Raw genomic sequence first — 18390 nt, 5'->3', positions numbered from 1 at the left:
TATCCAGTTTACATTCCAAGGCACTCTCTGCAAGAAAAACAGCAGGGAAAAACAAAAAAAACCTGTCTGCAAAAAAAACAGGGACCTTTCATTCAAAATAATATTTGGCAGGGAATGTGAAATACAGACAACTCTCAAAATCAAGAGAGTCTACTAGCTGCAAATTGCATAGCCCACAACGTGGGCTACACAAACAGCAAGGATCAACTAAGAACAAAACAGAAGAGACTATATATACGCTGTCCCATGGACTACAGGATCCACTTGCCAAACAACATTTTACTGAGAATCACTGGAAAAAGCTGAATAGATTGAAAGCAGAAGTCTACGTTTTATCCTTCTAAATAGCTAACAATCAGCCTCATGTTTTTCCTTAGAACAACCATGTCACAATGAAGTTGAATTTCTCACTTTTCTCAAAATGGCCCTATACGTCTGCTTGCATTTTAGTGGCAGTGGTATGAAATGTCCTTTTCTGCTTCCCACATCAGGTCAGACTACAGGTTGAAGATGAAATACAGGATGACAGTTATAAACTGTCTTACTGCATGGCAACATAGCATTGTAAGTGTTTTACCCCTTGCTTTCTCTTGAAGAATCTCTGGCATGCTGAATCTATCATTAAATGCATATTTAATAACCAAGAGAGGTAAACTTAGCTTTAATGCCTTCAAACCCAGACAGATGAAATAACTTCCTCAACTGAGAACCAGTGCACCTACCCAATGGACAGATATGGCCTCACAAAAAAAATGTTAAACTTCCAGAGGTCCATGTGTAAAGGTCATTGTAAGACACACTTTAGAACACACTTAGAAAGAACATTAGAGAAGGTCAAAAACCAACTTGGGTGAAGAGAACAGGGAAAATTTTTTTTGGCAAATGTCAACAGCTACCCTAAGTAAAGAGGTAACCTTACATACAGTGAATGTGGGACAGGTTTCTTATCCAGAGGTCAGTGCCATGAATTGTTCATTAAATATTATCATTTTCTCCACCTGCAGTTGGAAGAAGTAAATCTAGGCATGCTAAGTACACCGTTTCTTTTCAGTGGGGGATTCTTTTCACATTTTTCTTTGTTTTTAACAAGCCTGGATTTGATTATGAGAACTCATGATACTTAGTGTATTTTTTTCACTTTTCTGTACGTAAAAGCTTTTATAAGTTTCTGGTTCCTAGTACCACCCTCTAATCTCAATCAGTAAGACTTGTATAAGGCAGTTTTCTCAAAGAAGTGTGCTGCAAAAGGTAAAAGCAATCATGCCCTAGTAAAAAGCCAAGAGTCCAAAGAGGAGATGGACATGGTACTAAAATGTTATTGAAAAATGAGCTATGATTGTTTAACATTACTGCATTTATGGAAATCAAAGCCCCTGTGAGAACATAAATGAGTAATCATCAGGAGGTCAACAACCATCAGGTTTGTTGAGTGGGCACAGAAACAACAGCTACTTGTTTCAGCCATGTCAGAGGGATGAGCACAACATTAATGATCAAACTTCTGATAAGCAATTTCATTCTGAAAACACAGTAAGTTACTTAATATACTTTCACTTGAATATTTGCAGAACTCCTGCATAGAAGGGTATTGGAAATATTTTCTACTAGTCACTGAAATCAACTGTGCATACTTTGAATGTTGCAGTTTCTAAAAAATAGTGTATCATTATTAATATTTCTGTTTTATCTTCCTGACCTTGATTAGCTGCTACTAAGGAGTTAGCCAGACAATTTTTGACTGGAGAACAAAATGTGACATGAAGTAAAAAGGTGAAGTTGGAGGTGAGTTTGGGGTCACTCCTCCTTGTTCATGCTTTCTTGCAACATGGGCACAAAGGCATACTCCACGAACACCAGAACGCATCTGCAACATGTGAAAATAAATACTTTATCATATTACAGAGTACCCAACAGTATTCACCGAGACAAGAGATCATTCAGAATTTATGGGTTTTATTTATTTAACGATGAACATATTGATAGAGGGGCAAATGTAGCAGAACAATAATCATGGTAAGAGGTCATTGTGAGGCAGTGGCAATGAAATCCTCCATTTGCTTTAATTTAAACATTAGCAGATGCGCCAAGGAATAATAGAATGCTGGTTGCACCGGTTTATGTTGTGGTGAATTTTATGCTGGGACAGCTACAAATAACTCAGGAGAGGAATGAAGTCTTTGGGAGAAAACAGGTAGGTAAGAGAGAAAAAGCATTGGAATTATATATTCTTGTCAATACCTTATTTTCTAATACACTTTTCCTTCTTTCGTTTGAAAGTGAGTTTTCACAATTGATTCTGTAAACCTTTACAACACCAGAACTGCAGTAATTTTCCACTATTTGCTGTCCAATGCTCTTGGATGGCATAATTTACACCACCACTAACCACTTTGGTTCAGACCAGGCTGTATCTAGCACCATGTACTAAGATACTTTACAATTAACATAAAAACAAAATACTTGGAAATTACTTTTCAAGAGTGAAGCAGTAAACATCACTACAGTTAGATCAGAGAGCTTTCACTCATAGTTAACAGAAACAAATCTGTAAAGCAGCAAAACTTACTTAACCAATTTGGGGGCTTTATATGTGGGTTGCTGTTGGTTTTTCATTTTAATCACAAAAGTAGTGCAAGAAAGGAATGCAGTAGCTGTCACATATTTTGATATCAGTAAAATATTTAATGGTCATAGCTCATCTTAAAAAAAACTGAAAATGCTTTGGGTAGAAGCACTGTCATGCAAATTAACAATTGACTAAATGACTGCAAACAAAAGATGAAACATGTCAACACATAAAAAGGAGGTGTCTAAAGAAGTACGAATGGGCTGGGGTTTGATTTTTTTTTTAATTCAAAATCTCAAAGGGAGAATATGAAACTTATATTACGAAAACACTAGAGATGGAGAAGATAAAAACACTGGACAAAAATTAAGTATAATACATAAGACTACAGAAATAGCAATGATGAGGAAAAGATCCGTTTGGAAAAATTCAACAGAGACATCATTTAAGCAGAGCTAATGCGTGAGAGAAATCTAGGACGCAATAATCCTGAACATAGTTGGAGTATACAGCACACGTCCCACTACCATCATTGCTAGCACTGTATAGATGTTTGTGTAAGTTTAACTACAGTGACAGTATTTCTTAATATAATCGTAAACGGTTATTATCTCAACAATCATCAAATTCTGGCATGTAAAGCTGATAGTAAGCATCACATTAGGTATGTTCCAGATATACATGAAAGATAGGGTCATACAATTTTGTGTTCCAGAGAGCTCATACAACAAAGCACGATGGCATTTCAGGAAAATTAACAACAGTTATGTGATTATTTTTTTTAAGTTATGACAAAACAAAGACATGACCACTGTGTGCAAATAATGAAGGATAGATAGAGAAAAATGATCTGAGGGGCATGAAAGCACTACAGACAAGAACCAAAGAATGAACTCTGGAAACAAATTTTGGAAGGGAAATCAGAATAAATTTGTTAGTAGCATGTGATGCACTTGGCTGTGAGTATTTCTCCAAAAGCAGCACCCATTCACAAGCCATTTGGCATGGATACTTAAAATGTGCAAAACCAAAATTTTAGAGAGCATACAATACAGACCAATCCCTCTCTGGAGGGAAGATGAAGAATGAATGGAATGAGAGAAATTGAAATAAAGATCTCTTTAAATAAAGACAACATTTTAGTTCCAAAAGAAGGGACAGAACCATTCCTATCTTGAAGACTGAAGAGGAAGAAGCTATGACAGGTTTTTATTTATGCAGTATGCTATGCTGTTACACTCCATTTTTACAATACATAAACAGTTCACTGAGGGCTTTTCTACAAGCTTTTCTGAAATGAAAGGTATTGGTCACAAGAGACAGAAGACATAGTATGTGGAGCCTTTTGCCACAGGCATGGCAAATTCTACTGTCCATTATTGCAATGAAATTAGTGCAGTTGGACAGGTTTGGCTTAAGACTATTGTGCCTTTCTACATGCTGTTAACAAGAGTAAACACAACTTCACGGAACTCCACCATCTTGTTCTAAGATTCCAAATACTTAACCCATGCTGCTGCTGTCTCACCATGCAGAGTATCTAACAAAATAAGAACATCTTCCCCCCTCTTCTCTGACGCAGCAGTTTGTGATTAATGCCTAGGCTAAATAAATGAGCACTGCTGTGGCAGTAAAAATGCCAAGATAGAGGTCCCACTACAGAAGGCAACACATTCATGACCAGTAATGCAGCACATGCCCTGTTTACAGTTTGAAAATTAAACTAGTAACATAAAAAGATTTTATTTGCTATAGTATTAAGACTTCCATATATGCTTCTGTTTATTTTTATCATGCTGAGCAACCTGATTTTGGACACAGTCACATGGGCATCTCTTACAGCAAATTCTACTCACAAAAAGCAAGCCATTCAAAAGCATTCATTTAGAAAGAACACATCTAATATAAAGATAGCATTCATTATTACTTTAACAGCTTTCAAAGTAAGAGTTGCTTTTTCCTTCTGCAAAAAGCTCTTCAGCATATTAAATTAATAATTTTCATTTCTATATGTGGCAACAGCATTATCAGATAATGAAGATATGCATATGTAGACTGAAATAAAGAAGAGAAAGTTTTAGCAGTAAAGATATACTGAAAAGGAAAAATCAACAGAAATGTTAATGGGCAAGGACAGAAGAAACATGCTAAAGCTTTGCAGTAGCTGAGCATAAGGAAGAATAAATAGCCAATCATAGTCATGAACCTATTTCTTTCTAAACATTTGATATTATTTTTACATATGCACACTACCATAAAGGGCGAGTTCTATAGCACCTCAGGAGAGTAGGCAAAGTACCTCTCCATCTCCCTGCAAAGGCTACTTGCAAAAGAACAGCATCACAAGGGTTGTTTTTTGTGGATCTACTGTTTTCTCACACATTAAAAAGCATAAAATTCGTACTAGTAGTATGAAATATTTTGTTAAATAAGGACAGAAAATATAACTCATGGTCTGCTTCTGGATATCACAACCATTCATTACATTTTATTCAATAACAGATTAACTCAATTCTTATCCAAAGACATTGTCCAGTTAATGGATACCAGGAAAGGTAATTCACCTACCATTCTGTAATGATACCTGGATTAACAGTATGGATGCTCATGTAAAATCAAGCCCTTAGAGGACTCATACGGTAGTACAATTTGTATTACTAGGACTTGGAGCATTTCCAGGATTTCCTGTGCCTCACACCTTTACATAAAATTTTAGAGTACAAAGTTGACAACAATCCATTCAAGTATCAATACTTGTGGGCTGACTGGTAGCATCCACCATTTTCTGAAGTAATATCAAGTAATTCCTCAGAAAGGTTAAAAGGCAGAAAAATCCACATTCTGTTGTTAAAACAGGAAAAGTCTGTTTCGGAATAAAATGACACAAAGTACATTTTGTATATGAGATCAGATGGAATTAACATGCTCTTATAAGGCAACTCCATATGGCAGGTGTATGTAAACACATCAGACAGAAACAACTTGCAAAGATGAGAGTTTTGATGTGAACTTCTGTTGTAATCTCAAATCATATAATCTTTCAATCATACCACAGCAATAGCATAGGTAAATGCTCCAGCTATTATATGCTCAGATCGAAGTGTAGCTCTTCTTTGATAAAGCATTATGTAAAATGCGTACCTTCTTAGTAATCAAATCTGCTACTCCACCAGTGTATCCAGATATATCTGATTAATTGTCTACACTTTTCCTACATTTCACCCCTTAGCTCTGCAAAGCCAATGTACTAAAAAATAGTAAGTGTTGGCATAATTCTCATCAACTTCAACAGTGCAGGAATTATTTCCTAACTGCTTGGTGACCCCTGGTTATCTAATAGGATCTAAATGTCACAGGTAAATCTAAGGAGAAATACCCAATGAACTCTTAACCAGAGATCAAAAAAACTGGCATTAAATGCCAACAGGATCAAAAGTGACACATGCAGAAAGAGAAACCACATTCATAAATTTGCAGAAGAGAAGCTTATCAGAAAACTGCCTGAGATATGATGGCAGAAAGAAAAAAGGCCTTTGAAAAATGTTTCATGCTACTGGAGAGGATACAGGCTTGAATGATATTGGCAGAAAGAAGAGAGAAATAAGTCTGTACTGAGCTTTTAATCTTTGCTTAATTGTACTGAGAGTCTCCAGTATGATCCCCAGAGACAATTAAGCATAAAAGCCTAAGTACCTCATAGAAGTTCCCTTATAACTTGGTCCTTTCAGAACAGCACGATTTCTTTGAAGGACTCAGTTTCTCAAAGACCAGGTCATGCAAAAATCGTATTGTAATGCGTATTTTTAATCTGCTAAAACAGAACAATGACATTCCATCTGCTTCCACTAACCGGTACTCAGGAGTGTCTGGATAAGGTTTTGGGGAATAAAGCTTGTCTGTCTATTTTGGAAAACGAAGTGGTTAATACTCCAAGAAAATGGTTTGCATTGGTAGTCAGAAAAGATATTTTTCAAAGAGAGGTGGAATGCAAAATTAAATAGAAATTAGTCAGGAAACAGTGAGAGATTAAAATGTAAGCAAGCTGAATTCTATCAATAAACACTAAATGCAGGATGGCCATGTTTAATTTTAAATGCTGATTATGCATCACCCTCAAAGAAATGGTATGTAAGCCTGGCTTAGAGCTAAGTACAGGATCTAGAAGGACAAGAGTATTTTATCGATGTAATTTAAAATGAACAGAAGTAAAGTTAGATCAAAAGATATTTAGAGTGTAAACTTCTATTTGTGAGTTTCAATTTTCTTTTAACTTCTTCATTTGAGATTTAACTGAGAAACTATTTTAAGCAGAGTTCAGAGGAAATACACCCTAATGGTCTTATCTAATCAGGCATGAGATCAAGGATAAAGAAATTGAGCCTTAACCATCACACCAGACTGATGGTATGACTCCACAAATTCTGATAAACCACTGATCAACACCCTATAACAGAAATATTAGATGAAACATTAATTCTGTGAACATCCACTTCATTACAGAGTATAAAAATACAGGGAGCACATGCCTTAGGCGGCCACCACATCTTACTATGTGCTGTTCTTGAATATTTGTGGCATAAATAACCATTCACCAAAGTAAAAAAAAAAAACAACCAACCAACTATGAACAGGTTGTTCCATAAATTCCCTTGAGATTTAAATATTTGAGAGGGCCTGCAGGCCTCTTGGGGCATGTTTCAGGCCTGGTATTTTCATGCTGCTGGTGAACAAATTTCTAAGGAATTTTGTAGCTCACTGAACTAATGGAATCCAAGCAACACCTGCTAACCCTGAGGATTTTAAGTGCTGGAGTTCCAGTGCTCAGATTGAAACAAGGATTGATTCAAGAGCAAGCACATGGATTATTTGGGTTTTTTTAAAGCTGCTCTTGATATCTGGGACTGGCTATAATCAGCACAGATGACAGGCTGGGTGGGCCTTGTAATTCTTATTCTCTCCCACAGGAGAGATATTCCATATTCAGTTCTTAGTCTATCTTCATTGTTAAGTGTACCTCTGGGATGCCTAGAGTTAGTAAGGCTTTGATACAATTTACCTCTGTACAAGTATTGGGTTGACCATTTTGTTAACCAACCCTGAACTACTAAGCCACAAAATCATTTGAGTGACTCCAGCCTCATGCTCTCACGTTGCATCAGCTCTCCCAGTGGATAGAACTGTTACAGAAGGGAAGAGGGTAAAGAGGATTTAAACCTAGTGCCAACACCCTGTGCTGCATATTATACAAGGAGAAGGAAGCAATTAGGGATTACCTGGGTTGAAATCCCACAATGCTCATTGACTTCAATAAGGTAGGGTTTCATCAAGGATGAAAAGAGGGGAGGAACCAGTCTAAGGGAAAGGGCAAACACTGAACCTTACAGCTCTGATTATGACCAGGAATTGAACCTTACAGCACTGATTATGACCAGGAAAAGACATCTATCAGAACTGCTCTATCTAAGGCAAGCAAAGGGCACTCTCTTTTTGAGCCCACTTATTAATCCATATACCTAATAAATTGATAATGTCTGGGGTTTAGCTTGTTTTGAGTTTTAAGGTTTTGAATGCTTATTCAAGGGAGTACTTCCTTAAGGAAGGAGGAACTTACATTCCGCTAAATAGGACTTGCAGGTTACATTTTTCTTGCTACATGAAAGTGAACACTTCAACAGTATTTTTACAAAATATTTTATAAACCAAACAAGACCACCAGAATAAAAAAGAATAACATAAAATACAATACAAAAGCCTTGTTTTCAGCATGTGTTAATCTGCATAAGATCTTCCACTGCCACAGATCTTATAGTCAAAGATCTCTGGGTTTTTTTTAATGTCAGCAGGTTTAAGATAATGGATTTTTAAAATATCAATATTAAAACATATCCATTGATCTAATAAATGGTATATTATTTGCCTGACCCATTACATACTACAAGCAGAAAGCACCCATTCAAATGCAGCATGCAAGCACGCATTCTATAGGAATGCCTTGGAGGAACACAAAACAATACCCATTGCTGTAAAGCAACAAAACCTCATTTCTAAAAGGAAGCTTCTAAGGGTTTACTAATTTTCTCAAGAACCTGGAGGACCCAGTAATAATAGTTAACCTTTTATGTGAGGAATAAAAAGCATGACTCATATGAAAAGCAACCAAGGACTGAGATGATAACACTGACCAGAAAATCCAAAAGGGTCAATCTCCAATATAACCTCATCCACATATGACCCCACAGCTGAATCAAGGAACAGATGGTCTGTGTCAAATAGAAAAGTTTAGAAGTGTAAGCAAAGCCCTATGCAGTTGATCACTTCAGTATCCCTTCTAAGGCAGGAAAGGGCAGTGCCAACCAAAACTGCAGTTAGAGCCAGAGCTCCAGGCAATTTGACACAGAAGCTTGACAAGGCAAATATGAATTTAACATAGTAATATATACACACAATACATATTAGATAGACAGCAGATTATATACACACACACACATAACTACAAAGACATAATTCTGTGTTATGCATTTTTTTTCTCTCTGTAATAGAGGAGAATGAGACACATATTTGATAGTTAAAATACATGTTTGGGAAAAAAGCCAGAAACTATTCAAATCTTATGATTCTTATGAAAGACATTTTTACCTAATAAAAATGAAAAACTGAAATACCGGAAGTTTGTTCCCTGAAATAAGATTCATAGATTCATAGGCTCCCAGTTGTGTTTTGCAATGTGTATTTTTGCCACTTAGCACATCGTGCTTAGAGATACCACATTTAATAATACAATCTGCTGAGGATGAAAAGCACTTTCTTGGCTAATAAAAAAGCTGGTTATAGAAAGTGCAAGTTCGGCAGTAAAGCTTCAAAGAAAAATAGCAGCCTCAAAAACATCTGCAGACTTTAAGTGTATACATTTCAGTTTGTCAGATGTTCTACTATAATTTAAATATTTTAGGAATTAATCAAAATAATTTATTTTCTTGAAAATTGGATGAATTCATATTTTTAAACTTTACCTCTAACCATGATCAAATATGAGAAAACCAATATAGGCATTGCTTAGGGAGACTGACATGCTCACTGGATGTTTCTATTTCTTTTTATCCAAGAAGGAACCTCAAATAAGACAAGCCTTCTACAATATAATTTAAGACTCTCTGAAGTGCTAATAAACATATAAACATTTACAAGGGTTGTAAATAGGAATGACAAAATATTTTTGCACAGTGTCTGGTATAATAGGATTCAACAGGGACTTCAAGCTGATGGGCATTACCACAGTGATACAGAATTGCACCTAAGAGAAAGGACATGCTAGTATGGTTTAAAAGAAATCAGGTCTACAAAGCCCTATTCCATCTCCACATGGTGATCAGTGAAACAGCCACAAAACATTGCTATTAAAACAGATTCAGAATAAACCCGGAGACTGAGTTGAAAAGTGACTGTAGGGATGACATACAAGAACATGCATCAGGAAGTTCATTGCAGAGGGACATGAGGAAAGATCAGGCCTTTCCAATCAGCTTGTAATTTTCAATCTTCTCAGTCACTTAAGGGATGTAAGAAGTGCCTGCATCTGTCACCTTAAACCAACAATAACAACAAAGGGAAACTCACAGAGTTAAAACTAACTGGATCCCTTACCTTTGGCAGAAATTGTGCATCCTGACAATATTGAGTATCATATATAATGGTGCAAAAAATTATCTGAAGTGGATAATTATTGATTATGAACTTTCTGGTCATAATGCCATTATTTAGAAAAGAACACATCATAGCAAGACTCTATCAAAAGACTTGTACACTTCTCTCAGTACATACCACGCCAAGAGAAAAGCTGTGTCCCTGAAGTGAAAAAATCTAGATTGATTCCTAGGTATGCTTCTCACTGCCAATGGCCAGGAAGGTTACCTTAGGAGATACGCTGTCATAATCAGTGTTCACAAAATCTGCAGCCATTTTTTAAAACATGAAATGATTAATCCATCTGAATGAAAGCAGCAGTCACTGTGTTGCTATGCTGACAAACATGGCTTTTTCTGATGTAAGTCTGGCTACTGAGGATAGAATGCCATTCCATACTCCTTTAAATCTTCTTTACCAGAGAATCACTCATTAAAATTAGAAATGTTTGACAAAGCAAAACAAGAGAAAAAACCCTCAAAGCATATTACAAGGATGACCAAAACCAATATAACAGCAGCACCAAAGGCCAGACTCTGCTCCGACTTAGCTCCATGTGTATCAAAGCAATTGTACTGTATTCACTTGAAATATGCTCAATTCACAGCAGCAAAACTGGAAGTGCAATCTGGCACTTCTTCTTGGTATCACAACAATTTTGGAATCTTTCCCTGCTACTCACTTGCTTTATCAGTATTAACACAGAAGGTATGAAGGTGGGATGTTAGTCACTTTCAAAGCTTTGCTCACACCTTGCCAATTCTGTTTACTGTCATATTCTAAAGCTGGGGAAGGGAGGAGGACTTTTTATATTCCTCCTCCTCCCATGTGTTACTCCAGGAAAAAAAGTCTCCTGCTTGCCTATCATCACTTCATTTTTCAATGTCTCTCACAGTAGCTCTGTTTCTTTGCATACAAATTTTGATGAACTGGTCATCAGCTGAAGATTTGCCATAAGGCAACAGATTCCACACACTTGGGTCCTTCCACGTCCTCCTTCTGCGTTGTGTTCTGTATCTGGTAACATGGAATAATTCTTCCTTATTCTGACAAGATGGCTATTTGAGAGGTTGGTGGACACAGTATTCCAGCTACATTGTAAATGCAGGCTACTACAATTTGATCACTTTTACATTCTGAAATAAAACCCTACTAGAGAGACAAATCATCAAAGGTAGAGTTTGAGCAGTCAATGAAGAGTGTGACATGAAGTGGGTAAAGACAGCTGAGTGTTCCATGACCACCTTTTTATGCTTCTGTGGGTCTCCAAGCACTTCGTTATTTTAAATCACAGGGTCATCCATCCTGCAAAGCTAAATATTCTGTATTTTATTAACTATAGTTTTATACCTCTACTATGTTTGCCTATGGGAAATCAGTAAATCAGAGCAAAGACTTCTGCAATTTATTATTGGGCAATAAACTGGCAGAGCAGTATACCATAAATCAAGCTGATAGTTTAGGGGCTGGACATGAATCTGATTTTTTGTTTGATTCCCCCCTCCCAATATTTAATTTCTCAGATTAAATTTAATCTCTCACTTAAATGAACCAGAAAGAATTTCTGGTATGTAATACTCATTGGTGAAAAGATGCATTAAAAAGTATTGACATTTACATGAGATTCCTCATACTCCTTAAACATGTTGAAGTATTCAGGACCCTGCCAGAGAAAGAAGAACAAACATCCCCAAGTAACAATGTAACATATATTTCCCAGCAGCCTAAGGCAACGAAAAGGCTATCTCTGTGAAACGCTACCTACTGCATTACATTGCAAAACACCTACGTGAGATTCAGTAACATACTTTGATAAATAATGTACTTAACAGCACAGTCAATGGATAAAACAAATGAAAATCCTTACATGTCCATTTTCACTAATGTATTTTACAGTGCCTTCATAATTTCTACTACCATAATCCTGACACATAAAATAAGGCATAAGATTATACTATACCTTGATATAAGGGATATGATTAGATATACCTTAAAAAGACAAACTGATATTACACGCAAATACACTGAGAGTCGTGGTCTCAATTCTGATGAACTTAAGCCTTATTCAGAAATCTCACTGAACAGTGCTACAATATATGACAGCATGCCATTTCATATATGTATTTCCTACACAGCATTCCATTGAAACTGTATGTAAAATTTCTTCTGTTCTGACAGAGTATCTGGTTTTAAATTAGCTCATTAAAAACTAACATTCACAGTGTCCAGAAAACAAAAAGTTTTCCAAGTAGGAAAGTTGCTTCTCCCAAAAAGCTATCATTTCAGAGCAGTGAATTCTGCTGAGGGATACCGAATTATCAACAGATGGGCAAAGCAGGAAGCAAGTTATGCTATTGTTTATCCAACTACAAGATGTGCTGCTGAATATGAATAAAAAAGAGAATTAAAATATTAATTCTGACCTTTTAGGCACCAACAGTCCCTCTCTCCAAAGTTACCGCATACCGAAGTAATAGCTGTTCTTCATTTATTCAAGACCAAATGTTTCTCAAGGCATGTTCAGTAACTTCTAACATAATCTTATTCCACACAAAAGGAAATTGGTTATTTGTATGTTATCCAAGGAAGGCTGAGTAATTCACTGTGGTAGGAAAGACCTCTAAAAATAAGTCACCTCTCAGCAGATTCACTCCCTTCCTGTCTGGGTTTGAATCAGTTTGCAACTGCATGAAAGGACAAAGCTTGAGGATGAACTACAGAGAACTTCTGTAATGACAGCACTGCTCAAATACATTCATTTCACTCCTACGCTGTTTAAAATAATCCAACTATTAGGGGTGGAGCAAGTCAGTGACCCAACAGGATGTGCATGACCAGAGCTCCTCGTGTGTAGCCTTCTGCTTTCATGTTTATTTTTGGATGTATTTTCCTTTGTGCTTTGAAACAGTTTTTTGGACAAGGTAGCTAGCACCACACTAACTCATTGATACTAAAGAGGGAAAGCACAAAGAGTACTTCTTCCTACAGATTCACAGAGCATTTTGGAAGTCTACAGTATTTTAAGAGTGACAGAAACTTGAGAGAAAACAGGTCTCCAAGGATGAGTAAGCTTACAAGTTGAACGAACATTCCTGAAGATGTAATGATTAGAGAAAAGACTACACCATTTCAACTGGTAACTGTTATTACCAGGACAATATCATTTGTTTTGACCAGCATTCCCTGACTTAAAAATTGAGGTCATAGAAAATCTTTCTGTATTTAAAAGGTTGCTTGACTATGTGGTTCCGTATATTACAGAAAGCATCTTAGTACATTTTTGATAAAAAATATCCTATTTTTTCCTCAAAGAGTATTTACATTTATAAAACTGACCAAATAGCGATAAAAAAGAAAAAAATCTGTTTAGAAGTAGAAATCTCTTTCTCTCGGGTATAGAACCAATTGTAATTGTACTCAAAGAAATTAATACACTTTGCTGTATAATGTGCATTAAATATGTTAATAAGCCACATCTGGTCAGTGAAACATTCTAGCAATACAATTGTTTCTTAGAGCAATACAACTAATACAGAAAAAGCTACTTTTCAATTTAAACAAAACTCAGAATAATCTATAAATTCATAATATGAAGTTATAGAGATTCTGAAAATTCTTTCTAAACTTAGAAATTACTAAAATAGATAGGTATTACACCTTTCTCTTTCTTAAAATTTAGTTTCAGGATTTATACCAAAAGTTTCATACGCAGTATAAATGGATATTTATTTGTCTTTCAAATAACTGCATAGATTTGTGGTAAAAACACATCAGTTGTAAACATGAACTTCATCAGTAGGTTTCAGTGTTAACCAATTTTTACTATAAAGGAAGATAGTTCATAGCTCTTAGTCCTATCATTTCAGATTAGCTGCACAATAAATTAAATAAATTAATAATAAATTCACAATAAATTAAAGTCAATAATGAATCAGTTTATACTGGTTGATTTTCCAAGATTGTATCTACAACCTAAAAATAAAAGAGTGTATTAAAAATTGCAGTCTTGGAATTTCCATGCTCTGTATGCCAAAAATCTTTAATCAGGTAACAGGGTTTTCTTTTGTTCTTTCCCTCAAAAGAAGGAAAAAAGTAAATTTCATGGGGGAAAAAAAAACACCAACAAAAAACTTAATCATATATAAAATTTTTTTTTGCACTTCTATTATTAATCATAAAAATGCTACACTCATAAAAGCAGTAACCATTTTAAAAATTCCAACCCTACAGTTTATTTAGGAGAGCTGAAATTTGTATGCACTAGATTTTATTTTTTACTATATCTGGCTTGTAATGACACTGACAATGTTGCCACTGACAAGATCTGTGATCCATTCTTCACCCTGTGTGGGCTTTCATCAAAAACAAATTAAAAAATCTGAATAGCACATCACTGTATCAATAACCATTTCCCCATATGGGCTTTGTCACAGCAATGATACATGAATCTTAGGATAAGGTAAACAGAACAACAGAGCACCTGTAACATAACAAAAAGTTTCCCTGAATAAAAGTATTTATTTTTCTTCAAATAACAATAGTAATAGTAATAAGAGTAACATACTACTGCTGCTACAACTAGTATATTTGGGGGGAATTTTCTTAAACATTTTTCTGTCTGTTTTGAACATTCTCTGTTTATTATACCTTAGCTGCAGTTTATGTAGGCTTTAGGATTAGTAGATCGCAAGGAAACAAATATTGCCTTGAAAAAAAAGAACAACTTAATTCTACCTCAGAATAACCTGCAAAGCTATATTTGATGGCATAATTTTCCACTCACTAAGAGCACAGGGATAGCCTCCTTGAAAGAAAGCACACCAAGATACATGAAAAATTCACTGTAAAACTGCACAAAAGGCAAAGCAGCACCACAAAGCTAAAATGTAGTCTGTGACTGACACCTGCAGCATCTGTGACATGCTCTACTGCCCTATTTCATAAAATCCGCAATATACAAGATATGTGCTAAGGCCCCCTATGATAGCTTGTAATGTTTTCAACACATATGACCTTTTCCAAAAGCACCTATCATCAAACAACTCATCAAAATCCACAAAATTCTTCGAAACAACATTGTATTAGTGATTAAAGAGCAAATGACATCAGCATTTTTGTTTTAAAACAACTTTAAATACATTTTAAGGTTCAAAATTTTTAAGAAGAGAACTTAACCTCCACTCCCCCAGTATTTCTGATATGAAACGAACAATCTCCAAATGCTTAGCAGGAGAGTCATAAACATAGAAGAAATGACTCTGCTTATACCAATTAAAAGCACATAGAACAAATGTTACTTGAGAAACCTACAATTGGATTTATTCTTCTCCATCATGAGCTTGCAGAGCACTATCTACATTAAAAATTTCTGACCACTGGCAAGTGTAGCATATGTTAAAACAGATGAGACCACTGGCATATATAATCTTTTAATGCCAGGGTCTAAAACTATAATGCAGCTCCTGTAGAGAAAAAAAAGCAGGAACTGCAGAAAAACATTGCATTGTGAATTTCTTCAAATTTGCTATGAGATGCTATAAGCATTTTATTTTAGCTGTAGACATTGCAAAAAACACAGTACAAATTATGGCTATGCAATTCAAAGAATGAAATTTGATATTGTCAGAGCATTCAATGGCAAGCAGGTTTCATTCACACATTGGTCTTTCATGCCTTGGTCATGCTGCACCATTAACTCTGCTCACGGCAATATATTTGCAGACAGGTGATATTAGTGCTGTTTCCTCACCCAGCATAGCTAGTTGTGGATTTGATTTTCTTTCTGATATCCTCACTTTTGTACTGCATTAGGACAATTACTTGGAGTATAATACTGTTCTTTCTCAGGAAAAGAGAAAGCCAAAAAAACCCCATCTGTGTGCACTTAGGAAAGAAGCTGAACTAAAATACTACACCAGCATATATTTCTTAAATCTAGTTAGTGTCCATAGATCTCCAACTTTGGGACACTGTCACACCATTTGACAGATCTACAAACACCTAAATTTGTACAGTCACCATTTAAAACAAGATGGCAGCACAAACTGTCAATAGTGTAAGCAAGGACAACAGGATGCCTTCCAATTCCCAGAACACTTTTCAAATCAAGTGTAATGCTTACAAAAATGCAAACTGATTGAAGTTTAGTAACTTAGCACAGTAACACGTTAATGAAGTGTTCTCAGCATGGATACCAAAGTACACACAGATTACAGAATGAAGAACCTCAGCAGTACGTTCTCCACAAAGGAAAGTTTTAAGGGAATTCACATGTAACCAGTAACTTAATTTTTAAGTGATCTTGATCCATCTGCAAATTCCAAACCCCTTACAGCTTGTGATGAGACAGGAGTAAAGGAGAATAATCTAAAATATTAGAGTACAGTAAGGATAGACTCTCCTCATAAATGTTGGCAATAAAAGCAAGTTTAAAGCTAAGAAAGCAACACCTGCAGTATACAAATAAATTCCGCCAGAAATTTCACTTAAGTTACTTCATTAGAAGAAGCCAGCAAGAAAGAAATACAGGAGTATGTAATCATACAGAATATGAAGCACTAAAACAAGTTAAAAACTTCTCTTTTTGTCCAAACTAATTTAAAAGAATTATTACTTTGCTTACAGTATAAGTGTGTTTGTATTTTATTACAAACACTTAAAAGGTTAGATCACTTTTTTCTGCATAAACTGCAAATAAATCTGAATTTACCTCCCAAAGTGCTTTAAAGTCCTTCTGCTCAATTCGAAGCAGCTCGCTATGTTCTCTGGTAACAATGGTAGCATGGCGAGGAGTGTTATCCAGAATGGACTCTCCAAAAGCAGTTCCTATTCCCAGAGTGCATATTGTCACAGCATCCTTTGAATTAAAAATAAAAGGACATGTATTAAATATTCCAGGATGTTTTAAGAGTCTTTATGTCATGTTTGCTAATAGCACTGCCTTAAGATTCTTCAGCAATTTGCTTTAAAAGAAAATTCATTAAAAGCGACAACAAAAAAATCAATATGCTGATCAACACCACAGGAAGCTTGAACATGGAAGCAAGTAGGACTTCTGTTTTCTATGACCATCAGTTGAATTAGGCATTTCTGTCTGCAAAGCAGAGAACACAAGAGTCACATTCACCTTTGGAAGTGTTATGACCTCTGTTCATCTACCTCTGAAGACTGTTGTGGTGATGAGATCACTATTAAAAGTCCAAACCACCCTGCAATAGAGTATTCAGGATGGTCCCAAACATGCAGTAAAGTCCACTTCAAAAGAGTCTATGTGAGCACATGCCAGTCATGTGATGGAGAGATGTCTCAATGAATCTCCCTCGGCCAGGAACTCCTCTGTGATAGTTCCAATATAAACTATGAGCTATTGCAGACAAAAAATTAGAGTACTCAAAATTAAATAACTTGCTGAATCAAGATCTTTGGCTACATGTTCTATTTTAGGCTTACAAGTTGCTATGTTCCTAAGCACAGGCTTGAAACTGAACACTTACATATGTCTCTTTATAAGTTGGGCCTTAATGGACTGTCTTTTAACGACATTAAAAATCTAAACTGATATAAACTGCACTTTACTAAGGAAATCATACATGCACACAAACAAATACACATAAACATATACAAGCACATGCTAATATTACTTGATACAACGTTAGAAATATAGTTTAATTCTACAATGTAGGACTCCTGAAATGTCTACAAAAATAAAAGCAGAAAATTTTGTCATCCCATCCACTACATCCTTGTGGCTGATAATCCAGGAGAGATGCATGAGCATATTTCAGAATAATTTTCTGTATTTAAAATGGCATTATTTTCCTTTCATGCATCTAATAAGTGGTAATAGGCAAATGTTATTAAGATCAAGTTAGTAGCTTTATAATTGCATTACAAAGACAAATGCCCATAATAGTCCAGCTCCCTGAACCATAGCAAATTGCTTTTGCACAGATATTACCATATAAAATTATGTGTTCAGGAAAACAAAATCAATTATGTCTTAGAAAAAATCTAGGAAGAATTTACCAACTGTCAGAAATAAATTTTCAAGGAAGGCAAATATGAACAGGCACTGTTTAAAAGAAAGAATATTTGGGAATGAGCACCTAGGTACCTAAATAGAAGTCTCTACAAACAGCCTATGA

General features: G+C 35.6%; 1 protein-coding gene across 3 annotated transcripts in view; it reads right to left on the bottom strand.

The window, feature by feature from the left end:
- Window positions 1-18390, bottom strand: part of RAPGEF4 (Rap guanine nucleotide exchange factor 4) — a gene marked incomplete at both ends in the record, with an annotated part of 154014 nt that overhangs the window by 115393 nt on the left and 20231 nt on the right. For all 3 annotated transcript variants that reach the window (XM_082001460.1, XM_082001461.1, XM_082001462.1), the window contains one exon: window positions 16956-17102. In XM_082001460.1, the coding sequence (XP_081857586.1) occupies window positions 16956-17102 (147 nt within the window). The remainder of the gene's footprint in view (window positions 1-16955; window positions 17103-18390) is intronic.

This window comes from Phaethon aethereus, assembly GCF_964289735.1.
Source record: "Phaethon aethereus genome assembly, chromosome: 6".
NCBI classification, from domain to species: domain Eukaryota; kingdom Metazoa; phylum Chordata; class Aves; order Phaethontiformes; family Phaethontidae; genus Phaethon; species Phaethon aethereus.
The sequence above is the reverse complement of the archived record's forward strand: the minus strand, read 5'-3'. Positions and strand labels throughout refer to the sequence as shown.